The sequence below is a fragment of the Nyctibius grandis genome, chromosome 21, assembly GCF_013368605.1.
Source record: "Nyctibius grandis isolate bNycGra1 chromosome 21, bNycGra1.pri, whole genome shotgun sequence".
In the NCBI taxonomy this organism is placed as follows: domain Eukaryota; kingdom Metazoa; phylum Chordata; class Aves; order Nyctibiiformes; family Nyctibiidae; genus Nyctibius; species Nyctibius grandis.
In genome coordinates, this window is record NC_090678.1 from 7,405,863 (window position 1) to 7,425,917 (window position 20,055).

Consider the following 20,055-nt stretch of genomic DNA (forward strand, 5'->3'; position numbering starts at 1 on the left):
AAGTAATCCTGCTTTTCCTAGATGGACAGTCCATATTGGATTAAAAGGTAGTGCCGGCTTGTTCTTAAAACTCAGGATATCTGTTTGTCCTCTTTGGCTCATCTTCAGTTTCTCGGTTTGTGAGTGCATTGCTACACTGAGCACGCGGACAGGGATTGCAGAGCCTTTTCTCCTGTTAGGAGGGGAATCTGGAAACAATTACAAGCTGCTCATGCTTAATCACTCGGATAAATCTTAAATGCCTGTCTTAATATTTTGCAGGACTGAAGATGGCATCTGAATTTTGGCAGTGCGCAGGTTACACGGCAGAGCACGCAGACTTTGACAGTTCTGTTCAGTGCATGTTTCAGGGGTGGTTGGTCCTGAGGACCCCACAGCTTCTCTGAAATTCAGGTACAATTCCAAAGAAAATCTAAAATGCAAAGGAAAAAAAACCCACCAGAGTGTTTGCCTGATATTTGTGGAAATTGTCAGCTCAGTCATGTTCTTATGAACCTTTGCTGAACCTAACCATTTGTACCTCAAAGTGAACTGGAAGAGAGTATTAAATTAGTTTGAAAGAAAAAAAAAAAAATGAAGTCCCCTGTGAAAATAAAGGCAACCAAAATAACTCACAAGTCTGGGCTGAAGTCAGTCAATGACAAGACAAAACAATAGAAGTCCTTCTTTCCTTCCTTAAATATTGAAATGTTTCACTTCAGCATTTTCACACTGAAGCAGTTTGCTTCATTGTAGATCACTTAGTTTGAAGCCTTCTTTTTTTTTTTTAATTTTTCAATGGAACTAAATTTAAAAGGAAAAGAGTTGTGGGTTTTAGTTGGACTTTTTTTTTAAAAAAAAAAAAAAAAAAAAGATTAAACAGTCTCCAAGCAAACCAGAACATTTTGTTACTGGTCAAGCAAAATGTTTTTGGTTGACCCAAAAGGAAACAAGTTTTTCTTATTGTATTAAAAATCCTTCCTGTTCAGCTCAGCTCCGAAACCAGAATTTTCCACCACTAGAAGAAATCAGTCATCCTTGTTTTCACCTTACAGCTGCAGCAGTAAAGGGTCTAATTTTGGTTGCCCCTACTTTAATCGGAGCTTGCTTTATTAACCTATCCATTTATTGCAGGCTGAGATCTGCGTGATATCAGTGTTTGCAGCCAGGGTGTGGTACAGATCACTCTCCAGCTATCTCGGATACCTCATCAAAGAGCTGCTAAGCCTCTTTGGCCATCAGCCTGCTTATTTACAGTCTTTATAGCTACGGCTCAGACCCTGCGAATGACACCAACACTTGGAAATCTCCATCAGTATGTGGCTGTGGTAAGCCTTGTGGGTGTCTGTTGGGTGTGCAGTCATGGCAGTATTTAAAAACTAAAGAAAACACTCTCCTCCCAGAGAAACTGCTGAAAAACATCTACAAGAACACTGTGAAAGGCAGCTACTGACTGATGGGGATGACTTGGCGAAACCATGAAAGGAAGTTACCTATTAAAGCCTCCTTGAGAGCCAAGCGCTCTGCAACTCGGCGATCTTTTGAAAACCTCCTCCCAGACCCAGCCTTGGTGAGTAACAGTTCTTCACTAAGAACATCCATAAACACATGGGGTTTTACATCTTTTTTTTGTGCCTGCTGCAGAGAGAAAGCATCAACATTTTGTGAACTTTATTGCAGGAAAGACGCAACGTTTCATCTTAAAGACTTCCAAATCGTAGCACGCGTTAACTGTGGGGTGGCTAGTGGCCAAGGCTGTGGGTGGAAGCAGAAGACCATCCCTTGGGGCTTGATGGGTGCTCAGGAGCTGGCTGGGTGCAGGTGCTCCCAACGTGGTGCACCACAGGTAGTGTTAGCTCAAGGTGATGCTGGAACACTGCACACAAAATCAGCCCCGCTATCTCAGAGCACCTGTTTATGGTGCTGAGGATAACCTGTCTGACTGGGGCTCCCCCAGCCTCTCACCATGGCTGCAGGGCAGTACCAGGCAGCTGAGGGGACAGTGAGGTCCTGACCATGCACATCTGTCTGTTGTAGCTTAAGTGTTTGCAGGATGGGGAGGTGAAGCAAGCTAGTGAGTGTCCTGAAGAGTTTGTAGCTTGCTGGTTTCCAAATGGCTTCCTCTGCCATGGGAGATGCTTCATCGTTCTTCCTTAATATTTGTGTTACAGGAACCTCCAAGAGACCCTGAGCGAGAAGGAGATTATTGTGCTCTGGACAAGACTCCATGGAGAAATATCCAATGTCTTACTGCAAGGATAGAGGAAAGGTAAGGGCACAGCTTGTTTCGTAAATAGGTAGATGTTTTCACACACCCTCCTTTGGCACTGAATACATGACCTGAGTTGGTGTCCCTTTAGCCACCTGGGTTGAAAATGAGCCAAAACTGTGTAAACTGATTCAGTGCTATGTCTCCATCACATGAGCAGCAGCATTTCTGGGGTATCTTGTGGGGATGCAACAGGCTGGGAGCAGGGTCCCACACAACTCCCTGAGGGTCACCAGCATTTCACTTGCAGGAAGGGAGTTGTCTCATCCCAGCTTGCTGAGTTGCAGTGGCGTTGAGCTGGGAGAGGTGAGGGGACAGCATCCTCCTGCATGTGGCTTGCGTAGCTGGAAGGAGATGCATGAACTGGCCCTAGCACACGTTGGACTCGGCTGTCACATTGGGGATATTTGGCACTTTATGGTAATAAAGTGATTTTCACATCATATAATACTCTACTGCAAATACATATAACAAGCACTGCTGGCTCTTGGGTTTGGCAACCATCCGTCCTGCTGTCTTGCCGTGAAAAGACGATGATTTCCCACAGTGACTTTTGCAGAGGTGGCAGGAGCTACACAGCTGGCTGGTGCCAAAAGTGGTACAGCCAGTGGTGCAGATGTGCGTGCCTGTGAGAAGGGTGATGGGGCTGTGACAGCAGCAGGAAGAGGTGGGAATGGTGTGGAAAGCATCACAGTCACAGGAACAAGGCTGGGAGAGGTGCTAGGAGATGGCCAGTTCTCAGCTGACAGCCAGCACACCCTGATGGGATGTGGGTTATCTCAAATGGGCCAACAAAAATGATTCAGCAAAGCAAGGTCACAAACGTTGCACAGCAGCCCGCACCCATGGGGGGGTGTCTGTGGGTCCCCATCTCCTCTAGAACCTGTGCGGGGATTCACACATCCAAACTCACCAAAAATCACATCTTCTTGTCCCAAGGCAGCATTGACCTTTCCTCTGCCTTGCCCAACAGATGTTTATTGTTAAAAATAGCTGGTGATGGAGACTGTGGTGGTCTTAAGTCAATTCTCTCCATGTTTTGCTGCCCTAACTGCTGGAAAGCCTCTCCTCATCTCCAGCCTGGGTCTCGCTTGCTTCTTCACCTATCCACCATGGACACTGAAAACACACTGCCCTTGACTCTTTACATCTGCGTTTCATATATTTAAGGGCTATTATCATGTCTTCTCCCCCACAATTCTCTCCCATCCAGACTAAACAACCGCAGTTCATTCACTTGAGCATGTAACAACAATACATTTGTTTGATGAAAATTCAATTTGTTTAGCACAGTGGTTCTAATCACTCATTCTATGCCAAAGATAACAAACATGTAGCAAATTTCTCTTGTTTTTATCAACTGTTTTGACAGTTAGATTATCATTTTTACACAAATGGTTAGAATTAAAGCAATTGCTTTCTAATTTTTCTATATAAATGTTTGAATTAGGACTTACATTAAGCAATACAATCAAAAGTATTATAGAACCGTCCTGAAATATTTAACTTTGCTTTTAAAAAGTATTCTTTTAAAGATACTTAAAAACTATTTAGAAAGTACCTTTTAAAAGTCATTAGCTGCAAAAATATTTCTTTAGCTATATGAAAATATATATCAGTAATTGCTCATTTCCACTTCTTTTACTGCTCAGCTCTGATTTTGCCGTCCAAAGGGGTAAATTTATAATCTTCAGGATATTTCTGGTCAGGATGAACTTTATTTAATTTTACCAGCTTTTTTCTTAAGGTGCTTTTATTTAGCCAGCTTTTAATCCTATTTAGATAGATATAGACAACTTTTTTTGTTTCATGCAAACATTTTAAGATGAGGAATTACTAAGGAATATTTTTGTCTACGGAAAATTTATCTTAAATAGTCTCAGGGAGGAAAGAAAAAGATTCAAAAAGTGTCAGTAAAAATTATCTTTCTTTAAAAAAGGAAAAAAAAAGGAAATGTCCATATTGCATGCTGAGCTTTCTCTCAGTTCAGATTATATTATCTGAAAGCTGAACTTAAGGAAAAAGCTCAGAAGTTGAAACAAGAAAACATGGGGTGGTGGCCTTAAAAGCTGAGATGTTTTGAGGCTCAGTTTCAAAGCAAACACATCACTGTAATGAGAAGTGTCCTGGAAAAACACATCGCTCTTCCCCACCCAGCTCCGCTTGCCACCAGCCCCTCTTGGGATGCGTAGACAAGTGTGTTTAGCCCTGGCATGGTGCAGAGCCCCTGTGCCTGTGGGACCACCTCTCCCCATGGTTTGGCTACTGATAGCCCCGGGCACCCTCGGGAAGGAAAAAGCAGTGTCTGCAGGTTTGGCTGGGGAATTTGCAGTCTGATGGGGTCCACAGCAAAAATCATACCGATTGCTGTAGCCCTGCACTGTGTCTTCATATCCTGTGCCCCTGGTTGTATTGGGACTTTTTTCTTTGGTCCAGCCCCACTGGTGCCATAGAGAGCCCTGCAGCATCCTGCAAGGAGAGGACAGAAATCTGCTGGGAGCCCTGCTAGGACGTGTCCCCTCTTTCACTGGGACTTGAGCTGCAAAATTTGGACCTTTTAAAGTACAATAGCTGTGGTTTCAAACCATGGCCTTAGCCCAGGGGTCAGGAAATTATCCCTAAGGTCCCTGTGAAAGGTAACTCAGAGGAAGCAAGGTCACAGCCTTAAACGTGCTGCATAAGAGTCTGCCTCTTCACTAGAAAATGTATAAAGACCCACAAATCAAAAGATGTTGAAAACTATTGGTTTATATGGTTTAAAAAGCAAGTTTCCAATGTAGTGGGTTTTTTTTTTGTTTTTTGTTTTTTTTTTTCTACCTGGTAGCTCTTTAAGTGGATTTTTGTTTCCCTCTAAGAAATTCTTACAAACCAAAAGACTGCCTTGGTCCCAGAAATAAGAGTGGTGACTTATTCCCAGTTACCGGGCAGCTAAGGGGAACAGAAACTGAGGAGACAGATGGTGCTGTATTTTTAAATTCTGTTTTCTCACTTCACAATGAGAATAATTCATTTTACAGTGGAAACACTATTTCCATGAGATATACCTGCATTTTTTGCATAAATCCTCAAGGCAGCCCATTGCAGTATGGACAGTAACTACAGGACAGTGCTAGGGCTGTGTTCTCGCAGTGTTACAGGGGATTAAATCACTGGCTACGGTTTTAGATCCAGAATAAAGCAGGCAAGAGGCAGAGTAAAATACACAGCACCCACTGTTAACCTCCTCCAGAGCCGAGGTGCTCTAACACTGTTATATTATCTCATTGCACTCAGAGACCCATTCTGCTGTGGGCTGAGCTCCGGATTCCTGATGTAGCTATGGCCTTGAGCACCTGATCAGGAGCACACTGGTGCTGAGCCGGGCATCCTGGCACTTCCCCGGATCTGCCCAGTAAGGCCCAATTTAAGAACAGGGCGTTAGCACATGGCTGAGGTTAAAGACACGCTCACATGCTGGTTTGGATCAGGGCCTGGGGGCCAGGCTCAGCCAGGCTAATTTCCACCTTGGTTTCTGTGTCTGGTGTTTGCTAATGGAGAGCTCGTAGTCTTTGGGGTATTTAATCAGTAAAAAGAAACCACTGCACACAGAGACCAGTATTGATACAAGGCTCGAGGCAGAATCTAATCCACAGCCTGCTGAAAAATGAGCAAAACCTGATTGCCTTCAGTGGGTCACAGAGGAGTTACAACTCTGTATGTGGGTGTTTGCAGCCTCAGCACCTGAAATGCCCTCTTGCTTTCGGTGCCACGCTAAGAAATTAAATTCTTCCATCTCATGCTTGGAAGCTGCCTGGACAGTTCAGCAGAGAATCAGCAAAATAAACTTTCATAGCGTGAATGTCAAAAGCACCCTTTAAAGGACAAATTAAATCATGAGTTATTCTCAAAAGGCAGGACTTGCTCCTTGCTCACACAGTGCCATGGCTCACCTGGACACGGTGACTCTTCCTAAGCCAGCCTGCGTTATGCTCTGGTAAAAGGTGGGATCGTATTGACATGGATACAGTTTGATAGATTTTTCATTAGAAAGAGAAATAAACAGATTTAAGAATTTTTGGCTCTGTTTCTTTCAGGATGGTTTTTCCCCAGGCCTCTTGAATTATCTGTCAAAGTCCTCGGGAGCTCGTGACAGGGTCTGAAACACAAGCAGAAAGGAAACTGTCCTTCCCTATACATCTTTCCCTGTCTCATATTAGGGCTCAGCCTTTTACTGGGAAAATGTTGCTTTGCGTGTTATTGTGAAGGTGTGAAGAGTGGTGAGCAGAATCGGATTAAAAACATACATTTAAGTCAGGGAGCCCCTTGCTCGAAGAGCCTGTTTGGCTCTTAAAAACCCCAAAAGTTTTCTGTATGAACTAAACTGCTGCAAATTGAAGTTATGTCCTGGTACAAATTGCATCTGTCCTGGGTTGAAATGTCATCTGAGGTCTGACCCTGAGGTCTGACCTGGAGAGTCCAATTTGCCAGCCAATGATGACATTTCCACGCTGATTTGGGAATTGCACAAGAAAACATGTTTTTTGTGATCTGTTGGTGCTCACTGCTTCTAGAGACAGGAGGCTCCAGGCCAATTAGACCAACAGAAAATTGATGCAGCAGGCACGGAGATCTCCAGGTCTGCTAGTGAGATGGCAGCTCTTGAAGCACAAAAAGATACAGGACTCAAATCCAGCGCCAGATGTAAAAGGAAGGTTTGTGTTGTTGCTTTTCCATCATGGTTTGGGTTGTCTATCATCTCTCTTCCAAAGAGGGGATGATAAAGAAGGTTTCTATTTTTTCTTCTTCTGTCCTTGTCCAGCCTGTGTTGTAGCAACATTTGCTTGGAAAATACTTTATTCCTATGTGGTGAATGTTCAGTGCCACTTTACACTCACAGGACTTTAATCAGCCGGAGAACACGGCTAGCCTCCATTTTCTAAATCTGCTGTTAGTAAATGCCCTGTGAAATGACTTCACTGTGTAATAATTGTTCCTGGAGAAAGCTGGCCCAACGGCTGGTGATTAAACCTTTGGCTGATGGAAACTGTTCAAATGGATTGCCGCTTTGCCTATAGCGTTATAGTTAACAACTCAAAAGTCTTTATACTTTTTCTATAAAACACGTGGGAGTTTTATGCCTGGAATATCTGTGGCAATAAAGTGAATACGGTGCTTCATTTTTGTTTGTAGCTTTAAAACTTGGAAGAAAGAACTAAGGTTCAAGAATGAGATCTGGCGTTTGTACTGTGTGAAGCACGTTTGGTTGGTATCTGTGGGTTTGGTACAGCCTATTAGAGTGATTTAGATAGCAGGACAGGTTTAGATTCCTGATTGCTATACAGGCATCTAAAAGGGAATAAGGTACCTACACCTGGGTGTGGGGCTGGCCAGCACTGATTTATTGTAACATTCAAGCTGACACCTGGTTCTGGCATCTGGACTCCCTGGGGTTTGAGAGCATTTGAGTCAAGGTTGGATTATGGTTCTTCTTCAGATCTCTTCTGTGCTCGGTCAGGTTTTCTGGAGGAAGCCGTTAATCCCGTCTGAAGGTCAGCTCAGCACCCCTCAGGCTCACCCAGGAAGGACCTCCTGGTCAGCGCTGACAGAATTGAGATAAACACGCTCCCCTTCTCCTCCGCTGGATGCCGCGATGCCTCTGCTCGGTATCAAGGCCTACAGCTAACCTGTGGGTGAAAAATGGTGGCGCTTCTGTTCCCCAAAGGCGCTCAGCCCAATCCCACAGAAACACTGAACGCCTGCCAGCGAGTGGCAACTCCAGACTGCTTCTCCTCTGACTGGGGCTGGTATTTATGGGATGCATTAGTCACGCAGGAGCTGTTAAAAGTGCTGCTGCGATAAATTGCGAAGTCATACATGGTCATCGAGTTGAGTTTGCTCTGGGAGATAGCAATACTTCACAGCTTGACTAATCCCTTACAGACTGAAAACGGGGAGGGATGTGGTTAGGCACTGAAAACGTCCCCGTTTTATTGCTGATGATGTATTATTTAAGCCTCCAGTCCCCTGGATGGCTTCAGCTAAGCCTGGGGCTCGTGCCCTTGTGTTCCAGACAGCTTTCTCCCGGTGGGAGGTAAGCTTGTCTGCAAGACCTCTGATAGGCTTAGAGTGGCCGCAAGAATCTGGGCTGGATGGAAAAAAGAACGCTTGTTTTCATGGCTACTGACAGAATATTGCTGTACATTGCAGGATCTTTTCAGTTGAGAGCTAAGGAGGGAAGTATGTGTGTGCATCCTTGTGCGTAATGGTCAAAGCAGACCTTCAGAAACATCAGTATGGGCAAAATACTACTTTTCCTTGCCGATTTCCTCACAGTGGTGTCACTGTAACTTATCAAAGCGCATCAGCACCCAGCTGTGCAGGTGTCCCTGCCTCAGAGCTCCCTTACTGTAGAGGTCCTGAAGACGTGCTCTGTATGCCCTGCAAACGCAGCTCTAGATGCACTGGAACACGTATCTCATCTGCTCTTATAACTACCTAATTATAAATGACCAGGGGCTCGTGGTGACGCTCTTTGATGCTTGCTTTATTTGGGAGTGGCTCCTCCTCTTCATTTATGCCTAATTAGCTGGGACTCACGGAGCTCTCTAGGGCATGACATTCCCAGGAGCCCCTGGGATGTGCCCCACGCAGGGCACCAAGCACAGCAGAGCCGCCCACGGCAGCCCTGCGGCACGGCCAGCTCGCCCTGCTGCGCCTGGAGCACCGCGGCCATGAACCGCCCAGCGGACCCACCGACGGGGCCCTGGGCCTCCCGCCCGCCGAGGAGTCCTGGGGCTGCCCCGCCGGTGAGCAGCAGCCGCGGCCGGCCTGCGGCCTCCGGGCCCCGTCACCTCCGCAGCCCAGCGACCCCCTCAAGGGCCGGCCCCGCTCTCTCCTGCTCAGGACCCCCCACCCGCGGCCCACCCCGCCCCGGCTCCCCCGGGCGCCATGTTCCCCGCTCCGCCCCCGCCGCGTTGCCGTGGAGGCGCGAGGCCCCCGGGCGCTGCCGGCCGGGGCTGTCCGCGGCGTTCGCCTGCGGCGAGCGGGCGGCGGTGGCGGGGCAGCCTGGGGCCCTCCTGCCGCCGCGCCCCGTCAGCGGAAGGAGGAAGCGCCATGGCCGAGGCCTGGGCAGGCTTCTCGCAGGAGGAGCTGCGGCGCCTGCGGGGCCAGCGCCCAGGTACGGACCGCGACCGAGCTCTGGCGGGGGCCGGGGCTCCGGACCGGGTCGGCTGAAGCGCCCGCCCCGGTTAGCGGGGGGCAGCGGGGCCGGGCGCGGCGCGGAGGAGCCTCCAGGCCCTCGGCACCCCGTCGGGCCCCGCAGCTGCACCTCCGTCCGTCCGTCCCCTCAGCCCCCCTACCCACACCTCCGTCCGCCCCCTCAGCATACCTGTCCACCCCGGCCTCTCTATGCAGCCCCCTCAGCCCTCCACGTCCTTTCCCTCAGCTTTGCCATCCCCTATGGCTTCCCACCCCCTCAGCCCTCACATTCATCCCCCATCGATCAGCCTTGGCCTTCTCATTCAGCCCCTCCATCCACGCCTCTGTCCATCCCCTCAGCTCATCCAGTGCATCCCCGCATCAAACACCTCAGCTTCTCCAGGTAGCCCCTCCTTTTCCCCAGCCAGTCCCTCAGCCCCTTCCATCCAGGCCCCATCCCACACTGCTCCCCTCGGTCTCCCATCCAGCCCCTTTGTCTCTTCGCCTGAAACCTCTCTCACATTTCCAAACTCCCCATCCCCTTGTTTTGCACCCACATATGTCTGTGTACTACCCCACTCATGTTCCCAGCCTCCTTTTTGCCCATCTGTCACCTTGTTCTTTGCCATTCTTCACTTTACAACTCCCAGTTTGCCCACCAGCCTGCCTGGGACCCTTCTTGATCCCTACATCTGTCTTCATGATTCCCCCAGCGGCTGCCTCCAGTCCTCCCTAAGGTTCCTCCTTTAGTCCCTCAGTCCAGGCGCCTTATTCCTCCCTCTCCTCATTTCAGATGCTCAGATCCTCTACCACTCTTGACTCTTAGGCTAACAAAATATTTCCAAGTTCCTGGGTTTTCCTTCACGTTGTCTTCCCTTGACACCCTGGCATGTCTTTTCCTTGTATTAGTTTTGCACCAGTTTGCTTCCCCAGAAAAGCTAATTCACAGAGTCTGTCTTTGATCGTAAGATCTGGTTTTAATCCTGTTTCTCCCTCTCATCCATTGATAGATTTCTATGAACCCTCGGAGCAGCAGCATCGCCCCCACACTGTGAATAAGACTTGGAAGCAAACGCAAAGAGAAAAAGCCTTCCAGCAGCAATGTCAGAAGCAGGGACTGCAGGGTGGAGCAGCCTCTGTTCCTCATGAGCAGTTGCTTTCTGTACCAAAACACAGGCCTGGTCATCCTCAGCAGCCTGTACCACCACCAGCGGGAGATGAAAGGCAAAGTGACAACCAAGACCAGCAGAAGGAAGTGACACCGGTAGATCCTTGTAATGGCAGTGACAACACGCAGACCTGCCCTGCAAAACCGAGCTCCAAAGCAGAGAAAAAGAAAGTGGCATTGTTAGTAAGTTGGTAAAATCAGGGGATGGGGTTTATTCTGTATTGACTCATTCCTTCATTGTACAGTAAAGTGAACTTTCCTGTATCTAATAGGAAGGTTTGAGAGATCATGTTTGCTTGCTCTGCATTGAACCTTTGTTTTTCATCTCTACTTTGGTTAAACCTGATTCAAGACCAAATTGTGTAGTACAATCCATGCAGATACACACCGTGCTGTCTTCAAATAATTTCCTGTGGTAGTGGGACTATACATCATAAAGCGCCCGAGATGTAGGACTGTCTTAGTGGTTTATGAAGACTCAATCTCACCATCGTGCTGCGTAGACAAGCCAGCAGCCACAACAAAAAGCCCTTTTGGAAGTATATGTGCTGTGATTTGTGTAACTTTGTGTTCCCCTTCACAATATTGCTGCAGATTTGTTAATGCCAAAAGTGTTGGTAAGGAGGTAAAATTTCAGGTGTAAGCAGTTTTCTAGCTTTTATGATTCAAGATGAGACCAATCTGAAGGCTCTCACCCTGTGCATCAGCCCACAGTGGGCTGCCTGTCTCCCTCTGAAGCATCAAACTGTTGCATGTGAGAGAGAAAGGGAAAAGTACTGAACGTGGCTCTCTGGGATTCGATTGAATGTGGCAATTACTTGATTCATCCTCCAGAATTTGGATAGTAGCCTGTAAAAGGAAGCTGCTGTCTAAATGCGAGAGAGGGCATGCATTACCAATATGGGAAATTACTTGTTTTTACTCTTCACGTTTGTTTTCCTGTTTATATCTAAGTGCTAATTTTCTTTTCCTCCTCAGCAGGCAAAGCAAAATATGAGAAGCAACAGGATGAATTATTTTTCTAGGGCGTATAGTTTATTTTTAAAACACTTTAACAATGCTATTCCAGCCTTGAGTTCCTATGCAGGTCCAAACTTTTCTGCCCAATGTAATCAACAAGTGTTTCATTTATATCAGTTTAATTATTTGGGGACTGTACTGTAAAGCAGACTTGTGAAAGAATGTGTTCTATGGAAAAAACATTTCCAAAAAAGAGGCTGTGTTGGCAGACTGAACAGATAGCGACTTCTAGCAGCTACTAGGAAACCTGAAACTGCTTCTACCTAGTGGGGAGGCACATCCTTTAAATGAAAAATTCCACCCATTTCTGAAAAAGCATAGTATGCTCTTTCTTCCAGCAAAGCTGAATTAACCAGCAGCTTACTTGCTTATGAAGATTTTTGTTCTGATCAGCATATTTCATTTGGAAATGTTTTATTGGTCTGAATGACTTCTTGCAGATGATTCTTCTTTCCTCAGAACTGAAACCTGTTTATTGTTCCTTTGACATTTTTAGAGTTTGCTCCAGGAAATATGATGGTGAATATTTGTGTCATTTGGGGAACAGGGAGTAAAATGAACTTTCTATTAATTGTGATCTTATTGTCAATGAGCAGGCAGGAAAAATCACGATGGGAAGTCCTTCAGCAAGAGCAGCGGCTGATAGAAGAGAAGAATAAACGCAAGAAGGCACTCCTGGCCAAAGCCATCGCTGAGAGGTAAGGGGCTGTGCTGCAACATGGCCTGAGGCTGAGGAAGGGATTACTTTTCGTCTGCAACCAGTTGTGTATCTTCTATTTAAATCTCACTTTTCTCTCCTCTCTGTGCTCTGTATGTAGTGCTCCGTAAGTGAGCAGCTGTGATCTACATTTCCCTTTGATGACAAGTGCTGGCCAAGAAGCTGTGACTAAGCTTTTCACGCTTCCAAAGCTGCAGCTCTGTGCGCAGATGGAAAAGTTATTACACAATTCAAGAATTAGCTGAAGCCCTTGTGCCTGTCAGTATGGGCATGTTTGGAAGTCGGGGTGCTCAGATGCTCATCCCTGTTCTGTTCCTGATTTGTTTTCACTGGATTTAAGGAAAGTTTATGTGATTCCTAACCTATGAAGGGAAACTATAGCTATTTCTATTCTCACTCTTAGTAGTGTGTGAAAAGTGTTGAAAAGAGAAGATGATCAACTTCAACTTTAAGGTGGTACCTTTTTACCACTGACTGATTAGAAATTATAAAAATTCACAGTTCTCACAGTTGTTAGCTCTTGCTCTTCAGGTGACCAGACTTTAAGGTATTGTACAGTGTTGTCTACTAAGATAGTTTAAGACTACAGGGAAGGCAAAGTCTGTAGGAAAGGCAAGGTTTGTAGGGAAGGATATTGGAGCAGTTGATGACACTGGATCAAGGAAGGAGATGTGAAGCTTTCAGGAACACAGTGCTCTTGCAGACATGTATTACGTTCTGCCCATCAAAGCTCTTGGGTAGCACAGATGAACATAGCCAGTACTGTGCAGAAGATCCTCTTTGAGGTTCTGAAGATTTTGTTTTCGTTTGCCAGGCAGAGGTTAAACACAAGTACATTTTGTCTGAGTCACTGTAGGACAGCAAACATGGGTGTGACCCCTGGGCTGGGTTCTTCTTCCTGCAAGCAGAGCATGAGGAGAGAGAGGAGGACTTGGAAGGTGATAGCTAGGGGGTTATGTGGGATGTCCAAAGGCCTTCTTCAGGCTCTAAGCAATATTGCAGGATGCCTGTTTCTCTCTGCCTGCATCAGCTGATCGAATGAGAGATGGTGTCGCTTCCTACAAATCTAGTCTTCCTTTCAAGTACCTGCTTTGGGGTGTAAAGCACTGGCTGAAAAGCATGGTTTTGCTGGTGGTGATGAATGACAGCAAAGTGACCTGGTGTAAAAGCTTTTTGCCAGTTACTTAGCTTGCTTGGGAGTGAAATCCATCAAAGCTTGCTGCCCTTAGCAACATTTAGTTTTCAGAACTTAGGAATGAATAGGCTGCGTTGAAAAAGCTTACATAAGGCCTGATTGAAATCCTTTGTGTTTGATGTAAAACTTTCCATCGACTTCGTTGGGATTTGGCTGGGCCTTTTGGGAATAATTTTACAAAATGGAAATCAAGCTTAGGTTAGGTGACTTTTTGGCCCCTACTAACTGGGCTTCTTTGAAAGGGGATATTTGCAGGGCTAAATACCCTTCCCCCTCTCACTCCCCCCCCAAGCCATTTCCTGTTTCCTTACACTGAGAACTACTTACTTAGATACAGCAGCTTCTTGTGTGTTTCCACAGTGAAGAAACACAATCCATTTTAGGCACTTTGATTATAGTCATTACGTAATTTTGCTGTAGTCCTTTAATAGCAGGCATTTTAGATCCCTGTGGATATTAAAAAAGATCAAAAGTCTTAAACCATAAAGGAGAAACCTTCTGAATAGCTCTTAAAGAAGTTAGTTGCTCTGCAAATGAAATGGGGCCCGTTATGTCAAGAAGAGAGGCTTGAAAAGAGGAAAAAAAAAATACATCTTCCTTTTGCAGATCCAAAAGAACTCAAGCTGAAACAGTGAAACTAAAAAGGATTCAGAAGGAGTTACAAGCCCTGGATGACATGGTGTCTGCTGACATTGGCATCCTGCGGAACCGCATTGATCAGGCCAGCTTGGACTACTCCTATGCCCGGTAAGTGACAGACAGGGAGGAGGGAACAGCCCTGCCTGCGTGGAGGGAGAAAATGCTGTTTCCTGTCACCGAAGTAGTAATGGAGTTATGTCATTGTAATAATGGGTAGTTAAAGCGGTCACAGTCTGGGGGGCTTTCAAATCTTGAGGTAAAAGTGTGCTTTTTATTTCCTAATTTTCCCCTTGGAATCTGAAGGCAGTTTTCTGACTGCAGGCTGTGCTTTCCAGCTTCATGCTGTCACGAGACATACTTACTGCTTTAACTGTGCAGTTGTCCATAAGCCCTGCTTTATTGTTTCAAGGTTGTTTATTTCTTCTCACGGGGAAAGAGTTTTTTTAAAAGTCCTAAAATGAAAGTCCTTTTCAGGGAAACTTGCTTGTTGATGACAGCTCTGGTCCTGTTGGAATCGGTGGAACCAATTAAGCTTAAAACGTATAATACTGCTGAAGTGCTTTTGGAACTGGGACCAAAAATTGTAGGAAAAAGCAAGCTTACACCCTTCACAATATGCCTTTAATCACTCTGGTTCTGATGAGTTCCTTAAATGCAAGAAACTAATCGGAACACCCTATTAGTTGTGGGTAAACCACAACATCAGTAGATAAACATCAGCATGTTTATGTAGCCGTTTAATAAAATGGAAATGTTCCGTTGCGGTTTTTAGTTCACAATTCAATGTGTTAAACGTGTATTGCTCCTTATGACTTCTGCTATACGTTGACCACAGGCCAATAAACATGGTAATTAGTCTTTAAAAAAATAGAAGCGGTAGCTAAAAAATAAGGATATTTTTTCTGTAGTTATCATTTGGAATATCTAAGATTAACTGTAGTTTCAGTAGCTGAGTGCATATGAATACTGAATTTCATGTCTTCAACAGGAAAAACATTTTGATGTATTTTAGGTTTAAGTCTGCTTTCTAAAACCATTTAAACGCTCCTGGAAATTTCCTTACCAAAATTTTTTAATAATGTGTCTATTTGAAATGCTTAGTGGCTAAAGAGCGTATAACACAAGCAGCTCTGATGTTTGGAAAGCAGTTTTTAATGAAGATAACAAAAGGGGATGCTGGTAGGAGAAAGGGGATAAACTTTACAAAATACTTAATGACTTTCATGAACTTAGTAACTCTTTCTTTTTGTGAGGGAGAGTTTTGGAAATGCAAGTTAGATACTTTCAGTGTTGTAGTTTTTATGCATTATGAGCCAAAGCTGATTTACTTTTAAGTGATGTCTTTTGAAGCAATTAGTAGTTCTTGCCTTATAATTTAGGGCTAAACCACAAATAATTTCAGTGGGTCAAAAAGTGCAATATTAAATAGTCCTAAGGACATATGTAGTTAGGGGCGTTTGACAATTGCTGTGGAATGGAATTTTCATAAATACGATGTGAAGAATATGTGTGAATTCAGCCCAGAGGTTTAACTGTGCAGAAGTTTCCAGCAGAGCATTAGTTTTTCCATTTCACATACCTGGCCCAGGCAAATCTTGACGTTCTTGTGAGGGAAACGTAAGCAGGTATCTTCTGCCCACTGCAGACATAGCCTTTACAGCTGGGTCAAAGTTTTGTGATTATTATATAAAGGAACACATTTGGGAAGGCTATTCTATGTCTTATTTCCTTCTGTTTCCTGAAGCAAAGGATCTCTTCTATCTTTCTGTTGCTTTGTTTAACGAGATATTTGAATCTGGTTTTATAAAACAGCTGGATTCTTTATTCAACCACCTAACTAATACTAGTTTTATGAATGCTCTGTAAGGTACATCGTGTAGTCATTCTACAAAGCCTCTGCATGTTCCCTTTCCTGATGAGCAAGATTGCATCTATCTTTCTATTAATTAAATCAGAATTAATATACAGATCACTGAACGTAGTGGAAGATGCATCACTAATGTGGACACCAACCATTAAAATGCTAGACATCCCGGATGTGTTAACCTCAATAAATATCTGGAATATTTCCTTTTTGCTATATGTGTCATGACAGGAAGCACAAATTGGCAGGAGGTGTGTGTCAGGGGGATGCTTACAATAAAATTCTACATCTGTTGCCACGCAAAAGTTGTGATAACTATTGATGTCGTATGCTGTGTCAATCTGTGCTGCTCGTGATTTTCTGAACATACATATGGGTGGCCGGAAGAGTACACTTCTAGACCGGATCTGAATGTTAATGTGCACAGCACCATCGCAGCAGCTGTATCTGCTGGGTGTCTGGTTGGATTAGAAAAAACACAGAACTGTTTTGCAGTGTTTCAGTTCACTACATGGGTGTTCATTAGAAGTGTGAAAACACTACGATTTCTGATGGTTTCTTTCTGCTGCTAGTGATGCATCTCTTAAAACTGGCAGTAAAAATGCTTGTTCGTGATTCAATCTGTAGATTTCAGACGAGCAAATTAACTCTTGGAATACAGCAGCAGTGGAGGCTATTGTGTCCAGAGGAGATTTGATCGATTCACACTTATTTTCATCCCTTTTACTAATGTAGCGGCATGTCATGAAATAGCTGGCATAATGCATGGCAGAGCACATTGCATTGCAGGGATGCTTGAAGTATCTGTCCGTGTGTCAGACTGTAAGTGCTTTGAGAACTAACCCACTAGGAATGATGGTGATTTTGCAGGAAGCGGTATGATAAGGCTGAGTCGGAGTACGTGGCAGCCAAGCTGGACCTCCAACACAAGACGGAGATCAAGGAGCACCTCACGGAGCACCTGTGCACGATCATACAGCAGAATGAACTCCGCAAGGCCAGGAAGCTGGAGGAGTTAATGCAGCAGCTGGAAGTGGAGGCAGATGAGGAAAACCTGGAACTTGAGATAGAGGTGGAGCGGATGCTGCAGCAGCAGGAGGCAGAAGCAGGGAGACAAGCCAGCCAGTCACACAATCATGCTGGGACAGCTAAGGAAAGCCCCACTCCCAGTGTTACAGCGCGGGAGAGTGAGCATGCTAACCGTGCTGTTGCTTCTCCTGCTATTTCTGAACAGTTGGTTCAATCTGAAAACTCTGGTACCAAATCCCTCTCCAATACGGACAGCCAAACTCGAGCAGTAAATGTGACTCCAGGAGACTCCCCAGCTTGTTCTGGTACCTGACTACTATATTCAGATAAGCCAGTCGGTTATGGATGATATGCTCTCTGCAGGCTTGTGTGCTGTATGTTATATCTGGGTTTCTGCCATGCCAGTAATACTCACTTCATTTCTCTTTTCCTTTAATATTGTTTTCAAATTTTAGAGGCTCTTTTTTTTCACAAGACTCTCATTTGGGGTTCACCATCTGTCTTCATCATTCTGGTTTAAGTTCATGTTCTAATGCCCAGCTCTCCATGGGGCTTTGTATCTTCCTGAAACAGGACACTTGGAAGCGAACAGCAGGGTTCTTCCAAAGGCTTTCAGTATACTGATATCACAGATACCTGTTCCAAGCAGTGTGCAAGAGATATGCATCTACAGGAGGAAACATCGCAGCTTATTCTGCTTCTGAACACATTCTGTCCCCTGACAGCTGTGATAGGATGTTTGTCTTCCTTTGTATCTGTAAGGGATTAGTTTTCAACGGTTTTTAATCCTGTGAAACCCAAGTGCTTACTTTAATTATCTTCGTAGCTGAGACCCTTTCCTGTACCTGATTTAAAGGAAATTTGCATCTTGAGGCAAATTACAAAGTCAGTTGTAATATTTCCTATTTATCACTTTGCTTATCTCTTTCAGTTCATGCTAGATCACACAAAATTATATATAGATAACATTATTATCTGTGAAATCACAGCAGCTATGATTTAACCAAAATGATGAGTTACAGTTTAAGACATTGCAGAGTGTATGATGTAGAAGTAGACACACACAAAAGAGACTGTGTTACAATTAAAGCTGTTCCACTACAAACATTTTTCTCTGTCGTAGTTGCCTCAAAGTTCCAATAATTAGCCAGGGATCTTGTAATGAATAATCCCTACTGTATATTGGAAGTGAGCCCATTTTCCTATACTGTTCAGTGCATTTTCTTGCCTGAAGAGTGGGTTTATACCCCACAAGAAGTTCAGCTGTTTTGCTCTGTTGCTGTTGAAAGGCTTTAAAAAGCTATTCCAGGTGGAGAAAGTCTCAGGAATTAAAATAGAGGACGTAGGAAAACCTCCCATAGACCGATGCAGCTGTGAACCACGGGGACAGTGTTCATAGCTATCCACTTTGTAACAGAGGAAGGCTGCTTTCGTTGTGGAAATGGTTTCTGTAATACCTGACCTGAACGTGTCAGTCAGAGTTTATGAATGAATTACTGAATGACACCACCAAGTATATAAATGGGACACTGATTGTCTCTATGGCTTTTATAGTGGAAAAACATGTCACTACATTTCATTTTTATTCTATTAATAAATCAGTGCATCTTCTACGCAGTGTGTTTACTTTCAGTTGTGATATCTGATACTAATACACGTATCCAAGACTGGTTTTCCACAGGAGATGATAAATGACAATATCAGATATGTCCTTTGGCAACTTTCTGCTGTGTGAAAGTAAAACCTCGAAAAAGGCTGTTCCAAAACACGAAAACTTATGAAGCAAAGACATGGCAGGATACAGCTTGGCAGGAATCTTTTCAACTACCGTGGCCCAAGGCAGCAGTGGAAAATCTCTACTGGTGCCTCCCATACACAGGAGAAAGAGGGATAAATCTGTTTCCTAGAGAAGCCACTCGTAATCAGGTCTGATTGAAGTTAGAAAACTCCAAAGTAACATTTGAGATACGTATGAAGCATTGCTCTCTTGTTGCTGATACACTGCATTCCCTGTTACTTTGCTGGAAGACCTGGCCTAAAAGCCGAAGATTCGATTGTATTGTGAGAAAATTGTGACTGACTTCCTTTGCTCTGTCTGCAGTTGCAGAATGGCTTGGAGCAACCTGATTATGGTTTTCAAAACTGGATACCAGTAAGTACAATAGGAATTTAATTGTACCATTCTTGTTTCCATCCTCTGCAGCTGTCCCTGGTTGCTCCTCAAGAGAATCTAAGTCCTAGTGGATATGTCTGTTCCTCATTACAGTTGTATTCAGCTCGTCAGGGGACATACAGAAGAGTTGAGTTGTAATGGTATTTGCAGGAAGCACATGTGTACCATTTTGCATATAATTTGTGGTTCCCTAGTAGGCTAAAATGTGGTTGAAATAGTCCTACTGATTGCACCTTGTTCGGATAAGATTATTGTTCGAACTCCTCAAGCCAAAAAAGGCAAAAAATTGTAAGTACAACGATCTTTTTGAAAACTACTTAAGAATATGAGTTTCCTAGAAGGGACTAAGTTAATATCCAACAAAATTACTTAAAAGCTGAAAAATTCTCGTGTGCCATCCTGATAGTGCTGGCGCTGTTTCTGCCTGACAGGGAAGATGCTATTGTTAGAATCAGCAGTTTCTGTTCTCTTACAAGTCCCTCATCGAAGTTCTGGCCAGTTCTGTCTTTAACTTCTGAGCTTGCAAAATTAAGTGAACTGGCTGGAAGCCACATGAAACAGCCGTATGAAATAACAATAGGCAGCTTAGCATTTGATCGTTCTTTCTAGACAGGGAGCTCAAGAGTTAAATTGTTTGATCTGAGTTATGAGGCCTTTCTCTGACGTGTGATATAAACCACTACCATGGTGTCAGTTCCACTTTGGAAGTTCGCAAAGGTTTTGATGGGTGCCAGTGTGCCGGTTTAACATTACCCCTATGCCGGAGCCAAGCAGTCCAGTCATAATTGTAACAACATGTGTGCTGGTCAAGAATGCCAGGAGATG

The 20,055-nt window shown here is 44.6% G+C and overlaps 2 protein-coding genes across 5 annotated transcripts in view; both read left to right on the top strand.

Moving 5' to 3' along the window:
* Positions 1 to 2,644, top strand: part of NTMT2 (N-terminal Xaa-Pro-Lys N-methyltransferase 2) — a 111,539-nt gene extending 108,895 nt beyond the window's left edge. For 2 of the 4 annotated variants that reach the window (XR_011049591.1, XR_011049592.1), the window contains exons 16-18: positions 1,114 to 1,307; positions 1,383 to 1,549; positions 2,151 to 2,644. The gene's annotated coding sequence lies outside the window, so the exon portion shown is untranslated. Of the gene's footprint in view, positions 1 to 261; positions 640 to 1,113; positions 1,308 to 1,382; positions 1,550 to 2,150 lie in introns of those variants that run through there. The other 2 variants (XR_011049593.1, XR_011049594.1) reach the window with 2 other exon arrangements.
* A 6,679-nt stretch (positions 2,645 to 9,323) lies between these two features.
* Positions 9,324 to 18,670, top strand: GORAB (golgin, RAB6 interacting). The gene is made up of 5 exons (XM_068416766.1): positions 9,324 to 9,404; positions 10,435 to 10,771; positions 12,209 to 12,310; positions 14,132 to 14,272; positions 16,899 to 18,670. Exons 1-5 carry the CDS (start codon positions 9,341 to 9,343, stop codon positions 17,368 to 17,370), a joined length of 1,116 nt encoding a protein of 371 aa, XP_068272867.1. The 5' UTR covers positions 9,324 to 9,340; the 3' UTR covers positions 17,371 to 18,670.
* Positions 18,671 to 20,055: the final 1,385 nt, after the last annotated feature.

What these genes read in the sequence shown, in the direction of transcription:
- GORAB (XM_068416766.1), top strand. Translation starts at nt 9,341, where the DNA reads ATGGCCGAGGCCTGGGCAGGCTTCTCGCAGGAGGAGCTGCGGCGCCTG. An exon ending in CCTGCGGGGCCAGCGCCCAG is followed by an intron (nt 9,405 to 10,434) that starts GTACGGACCGCG and finishes ATCCATTGATAG; the next exon opens with ATTTCTATGAACCCTCGGAG. An exon ending in TTGGACTACTCCTATGCCCG is followed by an intron (nt 14,273 to 16,898) that starts GTAAGTGACAGA and finishes GTGATTTTGCAG; the next exon opens with GAAGCGGTATGATAAGGCTG.